Source organism: Malurus melanocephalus, unplaced genomic scaffold, assembly GCF_030028575.1.
Source record: "Malurus melanocephalus ecotype Western Australia unplaced genomic scaffold, MMel_1.1 scaffold_37, whole genome shotgun sequence".
NCBI classification, from domain to species: Eukaryota; Metazoa; Chordata; class Aves; order Passeriformes; family Maluridae; genus Malurus; species Malurus melanocephalus.
Genome location: NW_026623269.1, coordinates 604855 through 628980, shown reverse-complemented (window position 1 = coordinate 628980; position 24126 = coordinate 604855). Strand labels below are relative to the sequence as shown.

General features: G+C 39.2%; 1 protein-coding gene across 3 annotated transcripts in view; it reads right to left on the bottom strand.

Annotated features, from left to right (window-relative positions):
• The window catches only part of PTPRC (protein tyrosine phosphatase receptor type C), a 58745-nt gene that overhangs the window by 16552 nt on the left and 18067 nt on the right, over positions 1-24126 (bottom strand). Inside the window, exons 3-11 of one of the 3 annotated variants that reach the window (XM_057364243.1) lie at positions 8851-8874; positions 8285-8410; positions 7443-7541; positions 6082-6114; positions 5078-5296; positions 4394-4522; positions 3448-3585; positions 2680-2814; positions 1378-1533 (exon numbers count right to left, since the gene is read on the bottom strand). In XM_057364243.1, coding sequence (XP_057220226.1) covers positions 1378-1533; positions 2680-2814; positions 3448-3585; positions 4394-4522; positions 5078-5296; positions 6082-6114; positions 7443-7541; positions 8285-8410; positions 8851-8874 — 1059 coding nt within the window. The remainder of the gene's footprint in view (positions 1-1377; positions 1534-2679; positions 2815-3447; positions 3586-4393; positions 4523-5077; positions 5297-6081; positions 6115-7442; positions 7542-8284; positions 8411-8850; positions 8875-24126) is intronic. The other 2 variants (XM_057364244.1, XM_057364245.1) reach the window with 2 other exon arrangements.

Genomic DNA, 24126 nt, shown 5'->3' with positions numbered 1-24126 from the left:
TTGATTTAACCATAGGCTTATCTGAGCTGGAAAATGTGTGAATTGTAACTGAAAAGGCTCTACTGACAGTCAGATTGCAAAGATAGTATGATGATAAATCTCTCTCTTGCATCAGACATCACTTTCTCATTTGAGGAACATGAGGCAATAGACAAGACAGAGGTAAAAAGAGTTCACCATGTGAGTATTCCTTTCAAAATTTCTGTAAATGAAATTTCCTACCAGGAATCATTGGCATATTGYAATATTTGGAATAATGTCCTTTCACTTAAAACTGGCCTAAAGCTGCAAAAACTTTTTAATGATATGGAATCGGTTAATTCTAATCTGTGTTTTCAAACTCTAGTTTTGTATGGTGCAGTAAATGTTGCAGGTTTCAGACCGAGGAGCACAGCCAAGGGACTTCTCAGTGAGAGCCAAAGAAAACYTTTCTGAAAGTAAGTGAGGCAGTCCCATTAGCCACATTTCAGTAGAAATGAAAACATATTTTATAAAATGTAAGGATTTTCCTACTTCCAAGGAGCTGTGCTCTACTGATACATTCTCTGGTTCAAGAAGCCATGAAACTTCCACTTCCTGCTGTTATCAACTGTTGTGATTGTTTGAGATGGTCTCATTTATACCATTAAGGCATAAAGCAACTTGTTATTTTCACAAAAAAATAAAGGAATTTAGGTTGTTTTCATACCCATAAACATTAATCTTGCCCTGAGTTGCCAAAATATGAGTGGAAACCAGAAAGCAGGGGCTTCAAAAGATTTTCATAGAGAGAAGAACCATGATCACGCTCAAATTAGGGCTACCTAAAGATTAAAGCCATATTTAWATTTCCATTACATTTAAGTCTCAGATCAAACTGTTTACATTTATCAARATGTTGATATCACATGAATTTATCAGATTTTCCATTTTTTTTGCAAACAGGTAACTACAGAACAGAAGGTACAGGCTGCATGTCTTCGTAGCTTTCATGCCACAATGAAAAAAACCAAATATTTTTACTCTCCTCTTGTTTAATTCAAATATTTTCTTTAGATTGGGACACAATGCTTCCWAAAACCTTAATGAGATTTTCAAATTAATTAAGAACTTCATTTTAAAATGATATGTGAGAAAAATACTAATACCAAGTTTATAATAAAGAAATAGATTAACATTAAGTAATTTAAAAGGGATTCTAATTATATTAATGTCAATACAATTATTTTCATGTGAATCATTTGAAAATAATTTCATTCATTTCACATAATTTTCATGTGCCATTTCTTGGCAAATAGTAATACCACATATACAACATAATGAACTACATTAGGAGAGTACTTATTCATTATGTTAGTATCAGCCTTGTTGATAACAGTTAGCAAAAAAGAGATTTACCTCCTGCCTGTGTTGTAAATTGACGTTTTTCACTTCCACCCGTAATTGTTTGGTTGTGTTTGTTGATTGTATATGAAGTCACACATACAGAACCTTTGGTATAAGGTTCAAATCCATCGAAAATATAGGAAGTTGTGTTGGTTTCTATCTCTTCATCTGAAAAATGAAATTAAATAATGAAATCTATTTTAGGAGGGCAGGAATGCTTACACTTCATCAGAGATATCCAAAACCTCTGAGATGTGTATTTCTATTTTCATTACMTTATACTTGGTTACTTTGTTCTGGTTACTAAATGAAGGCTCAGGAAGAGAAGGAAACATATAAATAGATAGAGACTATTTCTATATAAAGAGTACAATCAGGTAGGGGTTAGTAGAAATGTGTCACTGCACACTGGGCAAGTCTGTTCTGGTAGGACACCAGAGGTGTCAGGGTAGTCTTGCTTTCAAGAGTGGCAAACAGCAGAGAGAGGAATGGCATGGGCAGTAACATGAGCAAAGCCACTGCCCTCACTGCAGCTGGGGCTTTGGTGGCTTGGGGGACTGCAGAGCCATGGCCTTTCCATGTTTCCTTCTGCCTGCTTCACATGTGGCCTCCCTGCACCCACAAATTACTCTCTTGATCGCTGACACTGGCCAAGCCAAGCCAACCACAGAAACTGGCTCACAGGGCTGCCACCCTTTTGGGTAGTGGTCAAATTTGGGGCATGGAGAATGGTAAAGACTATTTTTATTGGGGGCACAGGAACATGATGGCCTTTGCTTCCTGGGGCAGCCCAAATTTACATAACCTGCAGTATGCAAACAGAAAGGCTGAATGAAGCCTAAGTGATAAATCAAGCCAGGACTAGCTTAAAACTGACACATATTTATTATTATCAGACTCCTCATTTTAAAAACATCATTTTCCAGCCCTTGTTTTGAAGAAAAGCTTGCATCTGGAAAATGTGATGCCAGTACAATGGACACAAATTTATTCATCGAAATGTAAGGTGGCCTAAATTAGCATATCTGAAAGGAGTGGACATTTAGTAGAAGACAATCCCTTGGCTATACCTATGTAAAYATGTTTATGCCTAACTGCCATATGTTTATGCCAACTGAAGGGTGACAGGGTTGTATTCCTGACATGGTAAACTGAATAATCTTCACTGAAGCTTCAACTACAACAACTTTAAAGGAAAGAAATTTAACCATTTGTTTAAAAAAAAAWTTCAGTCTTAAGAGATTCCAATGTGGCTTGACAGTGCATCTGTAATTATGCCTACACAATGCATTACTTAACAGTGAATATACTTACCTYTGTTGTCCAGAGTCAATTTCACCCGGTAGCCATGTATGGGACCGTTTGAAGTGTTCTTAGGTTCCATCCATGTAACTGTTACACTTGTAGAGCTTTCAGACTTTACTTCAAGGTTTTGTGGTGCTTCTGGAGCTGTTGTAAAAGAAAAATAACAATAATGAGCAATAAATGAAAATGAAAATATTCCTCCTTTTATTTACTTTGACTAATTAAATTTCATCAGACATTACAGCAAGATACCGTCATGTAATATTTTTTCTACTCTATTTCATTGCAAGAAATTATACATAAGTATAAACAGAGTATATGTAAAAGCCTCATATTACAGTAATTCCATACATTTAATTAATTCAGGACAGGGTAAATACAGTAACATCATATTTTACTAAAATTGTCCAATGTCTTCAAATCGAGAATTTGTCTTGTTCCAAACTAGGCCTGCACTTTTTGTGTGTGTGTGTGTGTGTCTTCATTCAAAATTCCTTATAGCTGGCCATGTTCTCAACCTTCCAAACAACAGCAAAAAATAATCACAGTCTCTGTGGAGAGAAAGGCATCAAACTGGAAGACAGAAAGGGTGACTGCAATCAAAGAACAACCATAAGGGCAGGAGATCAGGAAGGAGGAGCTGAAGGACAGCCTGAGTGTGGCTGAGAATGCTGCTCAAAGTGCATCTTCAGCCCCAGAAAACACAGATAATGGGGCTCACTGTAGGGGTTCWCAGAAATATGTGGAATGTAAAGCAAAAATAAGCATTACACTTACCACCATAGTCTGTCTGTATGGCAAAAGTTTGTTCGGGAACCTCCTCTTTATTAAAGCTTATGGATCCAATGCAGTGGTAATCACGGTTGGGTGATAAATCTACCAGCTTTTTACAAATTTGACTTTTATSTTCAGAGTCTGGAAAATGTGAATTTGTAGACAAAAGAAGAGTTTTATCAACATTTTTCACAGTTCCAAAAGTATGTGGCACCATTTTAACCAGGATTTYCTGTACTATATTTATTTGATGCAATCGGTAATAAACTATCATAATACTCRAAACAAAAATGTACATGATCCAATGATCCTAAAACCTAGGTTTTAGGTTCTTACATTCTAATTTAGTTTGCATAGATCTTTTTATCAGTGAAGGTCATATGATTTGATTTTCTAAGGAAACAGCTTTCCTACAGAAATCATAACATTTCATGGGATTCTGGCAGAACTTTGGAATGGTTTGCAAGCTCTTTAGCTCCCTGAAGCAGGAAATTTCCAGCCCCAGACATTCATCACCCATTTTTCCAGGACACATGAGGACATTCCCTATTTCCCTGTCACACGAGGTGCCTTTGAGGCAGCATGTCCTCAAGCTGGCTGGCTCTGAGAGCAGAGAGCCTGGCCTCCCACCATCCAGGAGCCTGCACAGCCAGTGGGATGCAGCCTGAGGGATCAGCTCACAGCAGAGCCACTGCCTGCTGTGAGCTCAGTTCTCCTTCAGAAAACCAAATAGGATCTCAAAATCTGCAGTCTGTGAGGCTGATAAAGTCAGCAGAAGAGCTCYCTGGGTTTGAACTTTCCCAGGTCTGGAGTGTGTGGGGATGGTAGTCCCCCAGCTGGCAATCACAGGAATTCTGAACTAMCTTTCCCCCAGATTGAAATCTGCCAATCTCTCACCAAAAGACATCAACAATGATTTTAAAGATWAAAAAATAAATAAATCACCCACTTTCAGGAATCTCTACAAGTGGTGTCCCATTGCAGGCAACAGCCACTTTAGCACAGGCAAGTGAGCTACTCCAGCATAACGTGGCAGAGTTGTCGGTTGTGTTCGTCACTTCAAAAGCTGTTTTGGCGACTGAAAAGGAAGAATATTACACATCACTGTGACATTGGCTATATTGATTTTTTAAATATCAGTTTGTTCTTTTATGCTTTTTTACTTGTTCTGCAATAGACAATTGGCATAGAATAATATAAAAAGAATTTAACAAGAAATGGAAAGTAAAAATTGAAAAAGCCTTCATGAGATAAAGACACACAGGTATTTAAATAATGAATTAAAGTTTTAGTCCACACATTCAGCATAAGCACCAGCTTTGAAGTCGTGGCTTGTCTTGTTATTTTTTACCACACTGCATATGGGCAATTCAATTCCCTTTTTTCCTTTACAATTAAATAATTGCATATTGTTTACATTATCCTTCAAGAAAATACTGAGAGATTTTAATGTGCAACTTCAAAATATCTTGCAAAGTATAAAAATTGGACAAAGTATAAAAATTTTCTGTCTGATTATCTGAAAAGCAACAAGAATAGACAAAGAAACCTAGGAAAGCTGAATTACTGCATATCTAGGAAAGAAAAAAGAAGAAAGAAAAAAGAGAAACTACTAAAACCCTTGTGCACCTACCTTCTGGAACAMGAAAAGGAGGAGTATTGTCTGAACAGTTGCCATTTTTAACTTTAGCAGTGTATTTCTTGCATAGTGGAAGCTTTACTGTATGGTTGCTGGAACTCACAGTCATGTTTATGCCATCCCCCAAAATAAAATATTCTCTGTCTTCTTCAAGAATTTTCAGTTCAACTTGAGCATCACTGTTGCTTATGGAGCTTATGTTTTTAAAAATATCTAAAGAAAAGCAGCAAGCATTAATTTTATAACAACTTTTGAAAATTTTAATTTCTTATGGCACCCCATATATGTGTTAAGAATCAGAAAATACTACAAAATTAGTTGCTCCTTATTCTTTATTTTATTCATTTTTTAAAAAAATCTACCTTTTACTTGAAAAAAACTTTATTCAAAACAGAAAGTTCTCTTAGAAAAAACATTATTTTAAACAATTCTCTAGTTAAGAAAACTAAAGAATTAAAAATATGATCATTCCAGAAAGAGATTTTTTTTCATTTAAAATGTTCAAAGTGAAAGACTGTGTTTGGAAAAATTGAATCATTTGAACAGAAATTTCACTTTTTCTTATTCAAAGCATTTCATAACAATCTAGTAAATAATGTCTATAGTTTATTCTTGAATATTAGAGAAGCTTCTAATTCTGAAAAGATATAAACCAATTTCCAATCTTCAGTTTTGCTTTAATTGTGAATTACATTTTGCAGCATCTGATTATCAGCATGATGGGGACAAATAGAGAGGGCCTAGTGCAAGGAAGCAGATCAGCTCTGCAGCCCTGGTATCCTGCAGGTCCTTTAACAGAACTGTAAATGGAGGTAAGGAGACCAGAACTATTAAATATCTTTATTCCTATTTCTTCCAGAACTGGAAGAATAAGCCAAGATGCTAATTGAGCAGTTTTATTCTTTTCCCGCTTTATCAACTTTATCAATTTTCTGTATTTGAGTTTACTATTTGGTCACATTTCCAGACTGAAGGAGATTAAGGGGTTAGGTTCTTACCACAAGATGCTACAGGTCTCGCTGTGGTAGTTTCTATAAGAAAAGAAAACAAAATGAAGGTCTGTCTTAGCAGGTTGGGTTTTTTCCACAGAGCATTGGAGAAGGGTGACCAGTACTGCCCCAACTTCTTTGTTCAATATATTCAATAAAAGTAAATGTATTTAACAATCCTCTTGCATGTGAAATAGGGAAGAAAACATCAGCTACATATAACCCCATTTTTAAGTTGTTATTTTAGGGATCATGTGTCTTTCACAGTTTTCCAATGACATCAGTGAACTAGAAATCAAACTGGTTATTAATAACATTTCTGAATACAAAGTTACACAACCATATTCCAAAATGACACATTCTCAAAGTGGTATGATAAGTTACAGCAGTTTTCCAGGACATGTATGCTGTGGAATGGGTAACTGAGCAATATAAAATGTCAGCAAAGAAACAAAATTTACCTGCTTTTTGCACTGTCACTCTTACCTTTGGAAAGAATTTTATACAACAGTACAGATCGTTTAATGACTATTTTACACTGAGATACCGGAAAGAAAGTTTAGCTGGTATTTTCTGTACAGATGCTTGAGCAAAGAACTTCATCCTGAAAACAGTTACTTAAAATATCCCATGCTAAAGGTGTGACCAAAACATACTGCTATCCTATTTGTTCATAGAAGACAGGGTCTAGATTTGCCTCCCTCCAGGCTGGGAGGTTCCTGGCTGGACAGTGATCCTAAGGAGGGGACAAACTGAGAGGGACCACTGGAGAGTCACTGACATTGTTTGGGGCAGAACAGCCAGAAGGAAAAGCTGAGCTCAGCTTGTCCAAGAGCAGAGAGCAGCCCGCAGTTACTCGAAGGACAGCTCAGAAAGGGTGAGTCCAGCTCCTGGATGTGCTTTGAACAAGCACATACAAATAATGTAGTGACCCAAGTAACTCCTTACAGACCAATTGCAGTTAAAGTTTCTGTTAGTACTTGCACTATTAGATCCCAAGGAAATGTTGCTACTGAGGGAAACAAAAGGGGAGACACAAGAAAACAGAGAAGCACACAGATCTTCGATGTATTCACACTTTTTTACTGCTTGGGCAAATTACTGTGAATAAGAAGAGAAGAACTGACACAATAATTACCAGATTTAAATAATTCCTATTTTCCCACTTGCTTGACAAGTAACTAATCTGGTATCTTCAATATTACCCATAAACAGTTAGTAAGATTCCTAAAGACATCCTTAAGTTTAATGCAGTTGTCTGCCTAAATTGTATGCTTAGGTTTGATGAATTCTAAATGAATTGCCTCATTCTAACCCATTTTCTGTGCCTGATGTATCATAGTTGCAGTAACTGTGTGCAAGTTTGTCACCTATTGTGTGAGTGGAGCTGAGAGTGGGGCTGATCCCAGTGCTTGCTGGCATGCTGACTGGTGAGGTGGTGCTGTGCAAGGATGTTGAATTGTGATCATCTGTAAGAAAATAAACAACATAACAGCATTAAGAAGTGAAATTCATTCTTTCAYATGGCTTTGTTGTCAGAAATGTCTTACACTACAGCCCTTCTCTCTTTTTTTTTTCCTTAGGTGGGGTTTGTAATTTAGAGAAGATTGCTGAAAGAAAAGTCATGTTAATCTAGCAAATAAACCAGAAAATGAGTATTTAAATAGAAATCAAATTTTTACAATGACTTTTGCACTGTATAATGATTATTATCTTTGCCATTATTTAGTCATAATCAAAGCTGAAATCAACATAAAAATAATGTTACAATTTGTGAACTGGGAAAAACTAGAACATTTTGCTATATTCTTACAGTAAAACACAAATATGAATACTGCTCATGCTGTTTCAGAAACAACAGCTCTAAGTAGACCAGATCACATACCTTGTTCACTGTATCTCTTACTATAGCTCAGTATTTACCTCTCTGTTTATAAACCAGTTGCAGGTATTTATATTCTCTTTTAGACTCATCTATTGCTTTAGCTATGGGAACAGCCTTGTTGGCAGCAGCTGGCATTTTGATGCTACTGTGTGACTGCAAGACTTGGCCCTCAACTACCAGATCATGCAAATAATCCCAGAATTGTGTGTGCCGAACAGCAGACACCTTTTCTGTTTGATGAACCATAGGCTGAAAAACGCTACCCTGGTGCTGAAGGGCTTAGCTTTCCCTTAGTTCTGAGAGTGGCTGCTAAAGAAGCCGGCAAACCTGARGAAGCATCCCCGGAGGCAGAGGGAGTGCGTGCGGTGGGAGCAGCAGCGCTGCTGATGCGTGCGGGGCTGCTCGGCGCCGTGCCAGGGCTGGGGAAGTGCGTGCTGTTTGCGGGAGTGGCACCTGTGGTGAGAGGCACAGCGGCTTCGTTAATGTTCACGGGCATTCACAGCTCTGCCCGGCCCGGAGGGACACACAGCTGTGCCCAGCACACACTGCAGTGCTGGAGCATTGCACTGAGACTCTGGGAATTTTGGGAAGCAGAGGCACACCAAACATTTGAAGTGCAGAGGATTCAACAGGTGTCTGATGAACATCCAGTGAGGATATTCCTTTTTTGGTTATGATTGCACCTTTCATGCTAAATGCTGTGTTTTAAAACATACTCAAATRCATCACTCAAAGCCAGACTTGTCTGATATTCTTGTCCATTAAGACAGCACATTTCATTTCATTGGGTGAATGAAARGGCTGTATATAACTGTGTGCAAGAAAATGAAAGAAGAAATTATCAGAAAAAAAAAACCCCAATGCAGTTCTGTCATGTAAATTCAGTTTCTTACCAGGTGTGGTCGTTATCTCCTGTCCTGAAAAAGAGAAAGAGATAGAAAAAGTGTAAATTAAACTTTCAAGGAATTAAACACCATCATTTTACAAAAAYATAAAAAGACACATTCCTTCCTCCCAATTATCAGCTAAGCTTTCCCCAGGAAATTATAAATTCTTAAGTAATATTTAGTGGATGTAGCAACAACCAGACTTCCAAAATACCAAGCATATGGTCATAGAATCATAGAATCATAGAATCATGAAATCATAGAATCACAGAATGGTCTGGGTTAGAGAGGATGTTAAAGATCATTTAGTTCAAACACCCCAGCCAAGGGCATCAGGCCATCCAGTAGATCAGGCTGCTCAGGGCTCCATCCAGCCTGTCCTTGAACAATTCCAGACACAGAGCATCCACAACTTCTTTGGGGAACCTGTTCCAGCACCTCACCATCCTCACAGTAAAGAATTTCCTCGAACAACTAATCTAATCTAAATCTCTTGTCTTTTAGTTTGAAACCATTCCCCCTTTTTCCTGTCACTATCTGCCCATGTAAAAAATYATTCTCTTTTTTATARGMCCYCTTATTAGGATGTGTTCCATGATTTTCCAAGCCAGAGGTAAGGCTGCCCAGTCTGTAGTTCCCTGGATCTTACTTTATCCYTTTTATAAAAAACAGGAGCGATGTTTCCCTTTTCCCAGTTACTGGGGACATCACCTGACCRCCATGACTTTCCAAGTGYGATGAGCAGTGCTTTGRGAACAGCACCAGCCAGTCCCCTCATGTCATCAGGCCCCAGAGAACTGCTGCTCTTTCATTTCGGTCTCAAACCTGCTCTTCTCACCCATAGTGGGAGGAACTTTGCACCCCCAACCAGTTCTCCCTTCTCATTTACACCCTCCTTGGCCATTCTTGTCTGGCCAGTGCACTGACAGATCCCCTTGTTATTCTTCATGTCCTTTGCCAAGCTCAGGTCACTGAACCATGAGTTTCTTCTCATCACTGTATCTTTTACTAATTTTGAGGACTGGAAGCTTCCAATTTAACACAAAAATCCTGAAATCCATCCCAAAATTCTCCTCAAGACATCCCTCTGTAACACAGACTGCTATGTTTTCAGTAAGGAACAAACCCACTTGTTCATACATTCCTTGTTGCGATTATTGTACAAACTTCCCTCCACCTATCTGGCTCTTTCTTCCTCTTTCTTTTTTTCACTCTCTTTCTACCAGTTCTTACCCACTAAGTTTGTTTCTTGGAATTTCTTTTTTCTCTTTTTTCATGGCACTTGTTTTTCAGATAGTACTTCCCTGTTTATAATTTCTCTGTTACTTCAGCTTCCCTCCATGGCACTTCACAACTGCTGTAGCACTACTCTTTTGAAAATAAACCCTTTCAACCTTTAAAGCAAAAATCCAGGTTTATGTGAAAACCTGCAACACTTGTGAAGGACACATAAGTATCTCATTCCTGTGCCAGCATCAAAACCATGTCTCTCCTCTCTGACACAGAAGATCAACACAGACAGATCTCCTGGGACTCCAGAGGTTTTCCTCCTTATCGACCTGACAAGCAGCAGCACACATGTTGGCTGCTCAGTGGCCACCACRGATTCTACACCCCATATGGACAGTTCAGAAGGCTGACAACAGCCATTAAAAACACACAACCAGTGACAGCAATGTCACCTGCAGAGAGGGAGCAATTTCTTGGTGCTCAGAACTGTCATGAAGTGTGTYGGAACCATGATATGAATATGAAAGTAAACAAAAGATAAAGTCTTGCAGATACTTTTCTAGTGAGCAGCTGAATTTTTGTGGACTGTACATTATTCAAGATCTCTTATTATAAATTAAAACTTGTAAAAAGACAGTAGCCTGATATCCTCCATCTTATCATCTTATATCTTATCTTATGAACTATCAATGTACTTTCAGCATCTGAAATCTCCTATTTGCAACATTTCCCTACAACAATTGCATGATGTATATCTATATACATTCAAATGCTGAGAACCCTGTAAAAGCTAACGTTTATATCTACTCATATTTGCCATGAGCAATYAATTTTCAATGTATTTTCACAGTTTTTTCATGCAGTGTTTGACAGCTAGAAATTGGTAATTCTAAATTTYATAATGTGATTTTTCTTTTTTTCAAATGGTTTATTAGCTGTAGAATCAATTATTCCCCTTCCTTTTCCAAATTTTCCTTTGGTTCAACACATCAAATATACCTCAAGCCAAAAATTAACTTTCTGTGAGCATCAAGACACGTCAACTTCCACTTGAAAAACTTTTCCGAGAACAGAATAAAAGAAGTTGCAGAAGAAGTCCCAAATTAAACTCTGCTCAGATTAGGGAAACATTCAGAAATACTTTTCAAGCTATTTACTGATTCCTGATGCAAACATAATGGAGAGAAAACCATATCCATCAAGATTCTCTTTTCCCAGTTAAGTGAGGTAATAAGAAAATAGGGTCCATAAGCTTGGCAGTGTTGGGTTTCTGGTTTCCTCCTTCACTTCCTTAAGATCCTGTAAAAATAATTTTCCCTGTCCTCCCCCTTGTAAAGTTAGGAATAATGCTACTGGCATAAATGTAGCGTAAGGTTTATTGTGCACTCCCGGTGAGAGATGCTAAACATTACACATAATCACAGAGCTCCAGGTTAGAAGTTACAAAAGATCATTTGGTCCCTTGCTCAGAGCAGTGTCTTAAAACAGTATGGAAAAGAACAGTCCTAGATTGCCCTTTTYTCTCCCCTACAAYAAAGCACTGCCATTTTAACAGAACTTCATGGCAGTTTTGCGTCCTTCTAATCATTTTAAGGGTCTCCTGCTCTCCTGTTATTCTATTCCCTGATATGCTTTAGTATAGCAATGGGAGAGGWTGCAGTTGCAAAGAATTCAATAGGTGGCACCAGAACACTAAAAAATCCACTCAAAAAGAAAAGCAAATGCATTTCTTGTGAAACCTTATGGAGATATACTGGGTAAAATGAAGGAAAATCAAGAAAGATCTCAACACACCAGACTCTGTTACTCTGAGATTAAWAAGTGTATTGCTACTATCAATTTATTTCCAAAAAAATTGTTCCAGAGCTAACAAATATGGCTGAACTAACCTTGGGCTAACAAAGTTAATCTCAAAGAAAAACTGTCTGCTCATATTTATATTCTAAAACGTAACTCTGGAAACTGGAAAGCTGAAATCTAAAAATATCTTTAAAATGTAATAAGGATGTCCAATCCCCGAAACACATGCTGTGCAGTATGAAAGCCTGATGATTGCCAAAGTAAGCAAGTTGGTCTGAGTTTAAACAAGAACTACCCCAAAACTTTTCTCAAATCTTAAACTGTATCCAACTACAAGACATTTTTAAGATGATATGTGTAAGAAAGGCTCAGATAACCCAAGTGCAACAATTGGAGCATAGGAAAAGTTCCTGCTACTGAAGCAAGTTTTTCAAGCCTCCCTTTCCCTTCTCTTGATTTGGCTACCACTTGGCTCCTGCTGACTTATCTAAAAGATTTGCAATGTTTGAGCAGATCTGGCCTAAATCACATRCCCTAGAAAAAGATACAACCAGCAGCTCATCCCATCGGCAGATGGGAGCCTGACTAATGGCTTTCATTCTCTTTCCTCTCTGGCTACAGATGACAGACAGAATGCAGCTGCTGCTTGAAAGAAAGGTTTGAGATGGAATGACAGGCTGCCAACAAAATACACCCAAAACAAGCAGGCTGACCACCCTTTCTCTGAAAGCCCAAAGYCATACAGGCCCTGTGAGTGAGACATAGGATTACTGCATTGTGGAGAAATCTTTCAATGTTCAACAAGAAGAGCAAATGGAAACACTGTGAAAGAAATCAGGCCACCAAAAAAATGCCTATCCCTTCAAAGCCCTAGGACAGCAGGCTGGCTGGGTCACATCTGCACAGGAGCTGCTGCATCACCTCTGCAGGAGKGACTCTGCACTCACTGCAGTGAACTGTGCTAAGTCCAGTTATATAAASAGACAGCTTGTTGCTGTCTTAGGAAAATGCTTTCCACTTGGCAGGACCAAGTGACTCAAAAGGAGACAAGTGGGACCTAGAACAAGTTAAAAGACACTGTGTTTCAAGTAAGCCCAGGGTCTGATCTTCTCGAGCAGAAGGAAACGCCAGCACACATTTCCTGTGTGCGTGTGCTATTAATAACACAAAATCCAGCTGATAAGATGGAGATCTGTTGAATCAGCATTAAGAGAGCCTAAAAATGTTATTATATTTATAGGGGCAAAAATCCATTAACTGATGACAGGGAAGATGCCTTTTAATTCCATTCTGCTGCCTAATTTGCACAGTGAGTAAAATGGACCTGGTTTTGCATTTCCTGCTGGACTGGGAAGGAGACTGTGCTTGCAAGGCAGCAGCTCAGGCTGTCTGCTCTGAGCACAGGATTGCTGCAAGGCTGCATTCCTTCATGAACACAGCCTGAGAAATGTGAGAAGGAGGATGCCTCTCCTGATAATAGTGCATTTGGGGTTTTATCTAGCGTGGTACCATACCAGCTGGCTCTTCACATCCAGCTGTACCCCTCGTGTCTTTGCCAGAGCTGCAAGGGAGCAGAGGAAGTAATCCTTCCTCTCAGCCTCGTGTCTGTAAAACAGTTGGCAGCCGGATTTTGCTGCCAGGAAAAACGCTCAGTGATTCTGCAGAGCTGCTGCCCTTTTCCCAGGATCTCTCCAGCCTTTACTATATTGCACAGACCCCAGAAACCCCACCAGGCAGCATTTTACACCAAGCAACTTGTGCAGGTCCAGCTTCTGCCTTCCCTCTTTTCACAGCTGAACGGCACTGCTTCAGCAGGGTCAGGGCTCCTCACATCTGCACAGAAAGCAACAGGATGTGGTCTACTTGTTCAGATGGAGTAAAGCCCTTTGAGGGGGTCTCCTAGCAAACAGCACAGACATTGCAGCGCCCCTGCAAGCCAACACTAAATTGTAAAAAAAGAACAGTTCCTGGTGGGAGGTGAAGGGTGAGTAAGGCAAGGAGCCTTACAAAATGCTGCCAGCCGCCCTTCTTTGATTTATTTTTAAACTTCAAGTGGGATAGGATGTAATTCACACCTACTTTAAGGCTCCCTTGTGCTGCCAGAACCAGCTAAAGAGACCTTAAAGTAAATGAGCATCAGGGCCAGAGATGTTACTGTTATTTCTGCTGAAAACACAAAACGAAGGGATCCAATGCTGCTTTATAAACAAATCTGGGCAGACCTAAGAATAGACTAGCAAACATTTAAATATCTGAGTAATTCTGTACCACAGAGGACCCCTCAAATTTTATAGGTGGGATCACATATGCTGARGTGCTTTCATAATCAGAGTTTACAGAATTATACTTTATTCTTTATCACTAACTCTGGGGAAGAAAAAAATTAAAACTGTTCCCAGTTTCTGAACAAACTGCTACTTTTTGAAAATTGAATAAAAGAATGCCATATAGAGATCATATAAAAAACACATGAAATTTTGCATGCTCTGAGTCAAAAAATACTCATTTGAGTTTACAGTGTAGAATTTCCTTAGGCAACAGACACATTTCAGAGGGTCCTTAAAAGCCCACACTTGTGGTCATTGAAGATGAAGCCATGAAATCACTTCTAAGTTATTCACTAATTAATAARAACCTTCATAGCCCTATAGCAATCATAGGAATTAATACTAAATAAACATTACCATTTCTTTTCTCCAGGCAATATTTCCAGTATTTATTTTCACCAGAAATTAGAGATAAAATGCTGATGTGGTGGTATGTTTTTAGTGAAAATTGACCCCTGAAATTAATGCTTGTTCTACTCTCCTTGCTGTTCACCWTCCCAGACTGGAGTTATCCCTATCCTCCTCAAGTTCAGAGTCAACTATAACCATTAATCAGCATTTACAGCAATGGAGAAGGTGAAAAWTTCAAATTAGCCAGCTATCAAGTACAAGGGGAGCAACCAGAAGAAAGCGATGGAATTAAGAATTTATATCTGACAGATACAAGGAAGAACACAATGTTGCAAGTTCAGGAAAGAGAAGGAAATACAAACATCAAAGTTTGTCAATGTTTATCAGGTAAAACTAATTAATACCAAGTACCACTTGTGCTAACATACTGAGCCTGTCTTAWGAGGATAAGAAAAAAGGCACAAGAAAAATATTGAGAGAATATTTTTTTCTCAACTAACCTGAAACTGAGTATTTGTGACCATTTAAAAGAAGCATTTTTCTGGTTTTGATTATGCAAAATAAACATACGAATTTCATTTTTCCAGAGAAAAATAAAAACACAGAGCAAACGGGAAAATTCCCTGAAGAAACATTAATTWATTGGAAATCATATTTGTTACCAATGATATGTGGAATTTCTCAAAATCATAAACTGGAAGTAGAACAAAAACCCAAAGCACAAAATGAAATTAGTTTTGCCAACACAGTTCCTGCAAACCTAAAATAAATACCCAGGGATAATGTGTGTTTAGCAGGCAGAAGGAAGGCTCTTCCATCAATCGCACCATCCTTTAAATGCCATTCTCAGCTTTCACAGGACGACTTTGCACTTGTACAGCTACAGCTAACGATGCCTTTGCTGCTCTGTGGTTTCTCTCATGCTGTTTACTTCTGCCTTTCTTCTACAGAGCTCTGTTCAAAAGGAAGAGGGTGCAGCATGCTGTGGTTTAGAGTTTAAGTGCTTCCAAATGCAAAGAGAGTTACCATAGCACCCACATGCCCAAGCAATCAGACTTATCTTASTGCTAAACCACTTCTCTAGCACACTCATGGAACGTCCCTGTTTAACTCCTTTTCATCACATTTGCATTTGTAATTATTTTCAGTTGTACAGGTTCATTAATATGATACACTGGGGGGTGGTAATCTCTGGGATAAAATCCAGGCTGCTTTGCAGGGAGTGCTTGTCACTGTGTGAATGAATTGTCTGCAAGACAGGAGAATATCAGACCCTGATGGAACTGTTCCTTCAGCTGTGAAATGCTGGGTATTCCCCMCAGTCATTCAAAAACACCTGTATGTGAGGAATGGAAGACTGGCTGTGATATTTGTTTGGCAATTTTGAGCTGCATGCAAAAGAAAACCTGTGTTAATATTTGCTTTGTCCTTTACTTATTTTCAGTATTTGTGCACATACAAAGTCTTAAGCCAGGTTCGTGTTGTTACCATGCTAAACTTCTCTGCTCCCCTGCTCCCCAGGGCTAGTCCCTCTAACTTTAGTCATGACTTCTCTAACCCTGCTGCACCTTCCTTGATCTTCCTTTCCCACATCTTCCATGAACAGAAAGAAACACTTGCTCCATATTGGCCTGCACAATGACACTGACAGGATGGATCTGGATTTGCTGAATGGATATTGTTTATGGCAAGAAGAAGGAGGAAAGTGCTTACACCTATTATATTGTCCTCTCAAYTCCCATTCCCATGGTTTTTGCAATTGCTAACTGCTAGTCACAGCAAGCTCTGGAGTACAGGAGAAGTCGGGAGTTTTGGTCAGAARAGGCTGCTGCTGAGAACTGACTGACTGCTGGTGAGAGTATGAGGCAGGAAAATCTTCTTCATTTCAGGTCCTTCACTGGACCGTGGCCTATTTAAATATCTGACTTACTTCTCTGCTTCTCAGAGACAGATATTGCTGAGCTCCTTCAAGATTAAAGCATTATCTGGTTTTGTAGATCTTCCTGATTGCATATAACTTTTAATTTAATTTTGCCAGCAACAGAAAATGGGTCCTTTGCTCTGATAAATAGAAACACCTTGGAAATAATTCTCTAAACTGTCTTTAATCAGCTCAAACTTCCAACCATAAATAATTTAGTACCATATTAGGGGAGGGCTGCAACTAAATTATGTTTAAGGTCTATACTACCCAAAGTCTTTCTGTGAGTCTCTGATTCTAAGATCAGCATTTAAGCCACTGATAACATAAAGCCTGCTGAAATCAGAAATATCTTCTGCTTGTCAGAATTTTATTAGCATGAAATCCTTGGATCAACAACTCTGTACTGGGAGCATTATGTGCTCAATTGTGAGAACTCCAATCAGTGATTTTCAAAAAGATTCAGCCAGTGATTTTTAAAAAGAAATGAACATTTCTTTAAAGAATAACACCTGTGAGTTATTCTTTTATGTAATAATACTTTTGTCTGATCAACTGCAACATTGAATACCCTAAGAAATCACTTCTTCAATTACTATGCAGTGGAGATATTTTGCTGATAAAGGGTATATAAATGTACCACAGGAGTGCTGTGGCTACACCTTGGCCAAGGGCTGAGRGCAGGGCAAGCAGGGCTGTGTGGTGGCAAATGGACTGAAGCCAGAAGGACCAGAGTGTGACAAATGACACAGCAACAACCCACCAGAGAGCAACACTGACKAACTGCTGCCAGGTGTACTGGGGCTGCACTGCCACTGACAGCACCTGAGTGTGGAGATCTCAGCAGCAGCAGCTGGGGACAGAAAGATCCCAGAGCCCCACAAAGCTGCAGACACAGAATACCTCTGGTGGCACAGGTGAATGCACAACCGATAGCTGCACAGTTCCCACAGTTCTTCCCTTCACCAGGGTAATTCAGTACGGCTGCAAAARCCACACTTTTCAGACAGTGCTGTGAATACAACACTTCTGATACCCCTAGGAGATGGCAAGTGGCTCAAAGGAGTGTTGCTCTGAGTGATGCAGTGACGTTTGGTGCTACTGAAGTGACCCTGTTGCAGAGCCAGATGCTGGGGCTGGGGAAGTCAGCTGCTGTTTTGGATGCGAACAGGTCCCATGGTTCAAATAAGAACATTGGATTTGAAGGAGGATCTGCCCTTATTCACTCAATTAAATATTAAATTTTAATTGCATTGTCTGATGATTGTGTAGTTCAGGCCTAAAGAAAACTAGCTGCTTTATTCCACAGCAGAGTAACGCAGACGCCATTGCTCAGCATCTCCAGTCACAGTGCTGGGTTTTATTGTGCTCAGTTACTCTGCCTGAGTTACAGCTCAGTCTTTGAAAGATTCACAAATCAGAATAAAGATGAGGCACTGGAAAATTTCCTTTTCCAGTGATCTGTCATTTGTATTTCTATGACTTCTTGCTCCTAGCTGAACAGGACCCTCAGCAGTCCCTGTGCTCCAAGAGCAAAGTCCCAGCCTCACATCTCCAAGCAGCGATGCTCTAAACTATCCTGCTAGTCTCAGTCATCTCCTATGACCCAGATTTCTTCCAGCATGAAGAGAAGATCCTAACCAGCACTGGCTGATAGACAACTAGCTTCTTGAAAGGATAGGGAGTACAGAGGGGAAAAATATCATGCAGCTCAGTGGAGAACTGCTCCCATACCAACTCTGCCTGCTGGGCAACTTCTTGCCCTCCCYGGGCTGCCAGCTGCAGCCAGCAAACTCTCTTTGTTTCAAAGGACAGTGATTTTACTTGGCTACTATCTTCACTTTTTCCTCCAGACATTCAGGCCGAAATTTATCAGAATTGAATATCCTTCATCAAATATGCTACTGAGTAACATTTTTGTTGTTCATAAAATATTGTGACAGCCAGGATTCAGCGACCAACAGCTAAATCAACTACATACTTGTCAGGGTACAATTTAAAATACAGTCATCTATACACACTAAATGTTGATATGAAAAATCATGTAAGGGTAAGATTCTACCAGCGTTATTCATGCAAAAATCATTTGAAAAGTAAATCATTCAGTGATGCATATCATTATCTTCCTGAAAACTGCCCGTTAAAATTTATCATTGATTTTTTATTATTTCCCTGGGGATGTTCAAGAAAAGACTGATTGAGGCACTTAATGCCATGGTCCAGTTGACAAGGTGATGTTAGGTCACAGGTTGGACTTGGTGATCTCAAAGGTCTGTTCCAAAMTAGTCAATTCTGGGATGYTGTGAAGAGCAGAAATTACATTAGTTAAATTAATTAAAATTTCCTATATTGGATTTATGACCTGAAATTCATCTTGTACTCAGCCTGAATGAGAATAATTGGSACTGTGACCAAGTCCTACCCAGGAATTCCACTTTTTACTCACTCACTGCATGAATGGTTGGATGTACCCTCCATTTCTGCACCTCTCTCACATCCCATGCAAAGTGGAGAGAGTGGCCTATTGCAATTAGAAATCCATTTGAAATTATGAAGTTTACAGATAAGGGATCTGAAAGTGCCATAAAAAATATGCTCACATCCGTCAGATTGCATAAACAGGAACAGGCTGCAAAGAGAGAAACTCCTAGAGTTCCCCAGAATGCCATGCACACGCTTACAAAAGCCTCTCGCTATCTCAAAATCTGATTGCTAAACCTGGGCTCTACCCCTTCAGGGAAGCTGAGCAGCTGAGCAGGTCAAGAAAGGGCCTTTACTTCATGTCATGTCAGAAGCAATGATGAATGGATTGCAGAAGAAAGCTGAGTCCAACAATTCCTCCAGAATTCAATAAAAATATTAAGTGGAAGTGATTTCTTGATCCYCTCTCCTTCTTTATTTTTCTTTTCWAATCAGATCAGCAATTTTGGTACCCAACTCTGGGCCATTCACTGCATTTTAAATGTGTTCTTTTTTCCCCTCTTTCTCCATTTGCTATTTTTACTGTAACAAACAGAAGATGTGAGATCCAGCTTTAACTAGCAAACCACCTGATAATCGTAAACAAAAAGAGGTAGAAACAGTTMATCTAATTTTCTGTTAAATCCTGTGCTGATCATCTTTTTCTAAAAGACTGTGTGCTGAATGTTTCAGGAAATGAAAATAAAAGCTCAGAATGCAAGGACTCCATTCTGCTCACAAAGATTKTGGTGCTCCATATTCCAGCAAAAATCTAAATCTCAGGTTCCTCAGGATTTGAGCAAGACTGATTTCAATATCTCTTTAAATAATTCAAGGCAAAAAGAACATAAATAGTCTATGCTTCCATTTTTTGCACGTGGCAAGCAGTTTTCATTAGCATTTCACAAATAGTTTCCTTTTTTATTATAATTTTTTTTTATTTTAGAAGTATCAAATGAGTGGTCTGGGAAAGAAAAGTAAAATCAAAGATACTCAATAAGGATGCTAGACAAGAATTTATTTAGGAAAAGAATTTTATGGACCTTTCAATGTATAGGGACCCAGGGAAAGCCCTCAGGCCAAAGTTAAGAGAACATCGAATTTCATGCTCCAAATAATTTTACACTCTTTATATAGGCACAGCTATGCACAAGCCAGGAAATTCCACAGACCTGCGAACATTTCTTATGTTTAATAATAAGTAATACGTATATAGCAGCATTACACATCTCATGACACTACAAGAACAACTCCCACTTGGAAGTGGGAGATCAAAATCCCAATTTGATTTGTAAAACAAGTATCACTTTGWGTACACACATCCACAGAGGTGGAGCGGTTTGGAAATAGAGTRTGTACTGTCTGCTGTGATGGCAGATGGAAAAACTGAAGCAGAAAGACACAAGTATGTGGAAATGTGAACAAGACTTTTCTAAGTCTATACTTTTACAGCATTTGGTTCAAATACTGGTAAATGTATGGCCACATGAACTCGTAAACTTTACCGCTCTTTCTTTTTTAATATGGAAATGTATAAGAATTTTTTTCAGCTGCATAGACTAAGGCAAAGACTTGAAGATATTTAGCACTTATTATTTAGTGCTTCATATTGATATTAATAACATGAACAAACTAAAAAGACAAAACCTTCTGGTAGGTATTCAAGGAAGCACAAAGATTCATCTTTTTTCATTGACTTCATTAGGAATTAAGCCCATTGTTTGAATAAAGGTGATTTGAATCAAGACTTCTATGGGGCCCAGTGTGTAACACATCTCTAACAACCTCCCAGCAATAAACACAAGCAGGAAGTGGGGACTGACAGTGCTTAATTCAGCTCTGCTGGCTCAGGAAGGCACATGAGCCTTTTCTCTACCTCCATTTGGTGTATGGAGACCTACTCAAGTGTGGGATCACCTGGATTTCCACTGGCTGCTCTGCACCAATGTGTACACTGCTAGGAGTACTTGGATAAACTGAACTATGATCAAAGTCCAGCACATTCTACAGCACCCACACTCAAACTCTCTACAATTTTTTTCGGTTTCCATAATAGTTGATGCTGCAAACTGAAACTTTCAAGATAGTTTAATTCATATTGAAATTATGAAAGACAATTTTTAATGGTGCCCAGCATTAGTAAGATAATTGAGAAAGTCAAAGAGATTGCAGCATTTCAGTCAGGATTATCAAGAATTCTCCAAAGAATGCAAGAAATGGCACTGAGATCCACAACATCTACACTGAGCTGAGATGCCCCTTGCTCAATCCCCCATCATAGGTGATTGGGAAACAGGCAGTAGCAGAGGAGCTGGCTCTGCAGAGATGAGTGGCTGATGGCTCTCTGGGATTCCACTGTATTTGGTGTCATGGGGAACTTCTCAAACTAGAACAATTGCAATCTATTTGACCATGGCTTTGGTGTACATTGCATGAGGAATATTGGGTCTCCTGCCAGAGCACTGGCTCTCCAGCCAGGAGTCCAAGTGCTTTTACTTGTGCAAAGGTACACAGCGCTAAAATGGCCTAACTTCCARGCTTGTTTTGTCTTTCAGTTTTAAGTTACTAGCAGCTGCTAATGAAAGTCATCTTTTACCTCATCAATGTTAATGAGCTTTGGCACTACACTCCTGAATGTGGTTATAAAAATCCTGCTTCCACCAGTAGTTGTGTTACTGCTTGYTCAGGGGCCTCTCTGCCTGGTTTGCCTGTACCGTGTCATCATGGCCTTTTTGGCTATGAGTCATCATAGTCAGCCACATGGTCTAACTCCCTTCTCAGTTTAAATCACCTTCAGGTCAGATTTGAGTGGCTTAACYATGGGAGGGTTCCCACTGTCTTGCTTCTGCCTTCTGATCTTAGGGGACAAAACTGAGAGTCAGTGTTGCTGTTTACCCATTAGTCAGCTCAAAGTTTGGCTTTGGCAGCAATATAGAGACATCACATAAAGTAGATAAAACCCACAGCAACCTAGCACTAGGAAGAGGCAGAAGAATTATTTTAGCACTTAAAAATAGATCAAACTCTTGCTAAATGTGTTTGGTCTGTAGTGTAAGTTTGACAAAATGTCTGCCTGTGTTCCTTTGTAGGCTCTGTATTAATGCTGATGCTCACAACAGCTGTGAAGCAYGGCTGACACATGAATGGGCTCAGAGAGGGAGTTGGAGCAGATCCTGCAGGGCTCCACTGCCTTCTGCATATTTATCCAACGATGCTGCTCTCCACTGGGAAGCTTCAAATTGCAAAAGCCTTATGTGATTTGCTACTTTTTGCCTTTTTTTTTTTTTTTTTTTTGCCTCCTACCCCCCCTTACCAGCCAATGTTTAGGAGCCCCTGATTTGAAGCTCCTTCAGGAGACAATCTCTAAACTGTAACAATCCCATGTCAAAGGCGCTGGTCCCTACCTGCCTGGCACCTCATGATCTTATCATTGCTCATCTGCTTGTGTCACGCTTCAGGAAACTGGCCCACAACTCTGATGATGCCTCCACAGCACAAACATCCCCCTCTAAAAGATCAGTTCAGTCTCCTTAGCCTAAACACTGACATGTTCTTACACCAGAGTTTCACTAGGAACTTACAGCTGCTTCAGAATTTCCATCTAGATTGCCTTTTAGGATGCCATGGCARTTTGCTATCTTTCTGCCAACTTGAACAGAAATTCTGAAATTCAGAAGTGAAAAGATCACAAGGATTAGCTCAGTCTTCTACAGAGACAGTAATTTAGATTTGCTTGCCCAGAAGCCTGTGATGTRTAACCATGATACTATATTCATCTTCCTAGTCTTGACCAGTTTTCACTGGGATAATATGGTTTGACTTCAGGTAAACTAGGAAACTTCATTAAAATTTATATTTCTTTTCTGATAATATACTCATTTCAGACAAATTTCCAAAATAGACCCAGTCAGCCCCATCTAGTAAGTTACTGTTAAATAAAATTTAAGTTCTTAACATTAGAAAATAATAATCCATTTCCATAGTCTCCAACTGCATCAGAAACATATATGTATTTCAAAAATAAAACACAGTTGAATTTTTCAATAATTTTAAGCTCTATATTCAACATCTTTTGTACAAGGATAATAACAGACACAGGAACTGACAGCAAATAATGATTACAGATGCACAAAAAGAGTTGMATTACCTATCAGTTACATGAATTTATTCATGCTCACCTGCAAACCTAATAAGGCAGAGAAGTAGCCAGAGCTGGTTTTGCTCCTCCTCCGCCACCAGCAGGAAGAGCTGCACGAGCAGAGGGTTAAGSTCACAAGGCATACTTTCAACTGTGCACAGCATAAGGGAAATCAAGCATAACTTTAAMTCTTTGCTGTTTTAACAGTGTTTGGAGCTAATGGACTTCTTTTAATTTCCTGGAAAATGGCAGCCTGCAAGAACTAAACAGTGTGACAGGRTGTGGGTGCCTTCATTTTATCTCCATTTAGCAGAGCACTGGTCTGTAAGCAGCAAAGCAGCTCTCAGCTTGCATTGACAGCAAACACCTTCCCATTCCCAGGCAAGGCTGCCTGTCAACCCACCAATGAGCAAACTTCCTCACTGAGATCAGCTGAATTGTAGCAATCTACAGACGTATTAACACATCAGCCTGTGTTGTTTGAAGACAGAGACTTTTGCAAAACTAAAGAACCAGAAAGCATAGTTGCCCTAACGACTCATTTTACATTTTTAGCATGCTTTTTTAGCTGCAAGGCACTACACAGGCATCCACCACAATAAGACAACCCTCATGGTACACTATGAGACAGCGAATATCTAAGAAAAARGACTGTAATTTACCTTCTGTGAGCATTGCACAGAATATCCAGAGGCTGTCCTGGACTAGGATGATYTGAATTGCCCAGCACAAACATCCAAAGTACATTTTTCTTTTATCCTGCTGTTACTATTTCAAATATTCTTTAACTACTGAAGTTTCATAAAATTTCATAAAGAGCCACCATTAAAATAATGATCCACTGGCTACCTCTACTGTAGCAGCTGATGCCTGAGCAGCTGGTTTYTATTTTTATTGGAATTTCATATTCATAAGTCCTTCAAGAAATGCTGGGTGAATTCCACAACATTCAGCTCTGCAACTTACTTCCTAAAGACAACATTCACAAGCTTTTCTTCGTAAGTTTATTCATAAGCTTTTCTTTCCTTAAAGCTTTTTTTTTTTTTTTTTTTTTT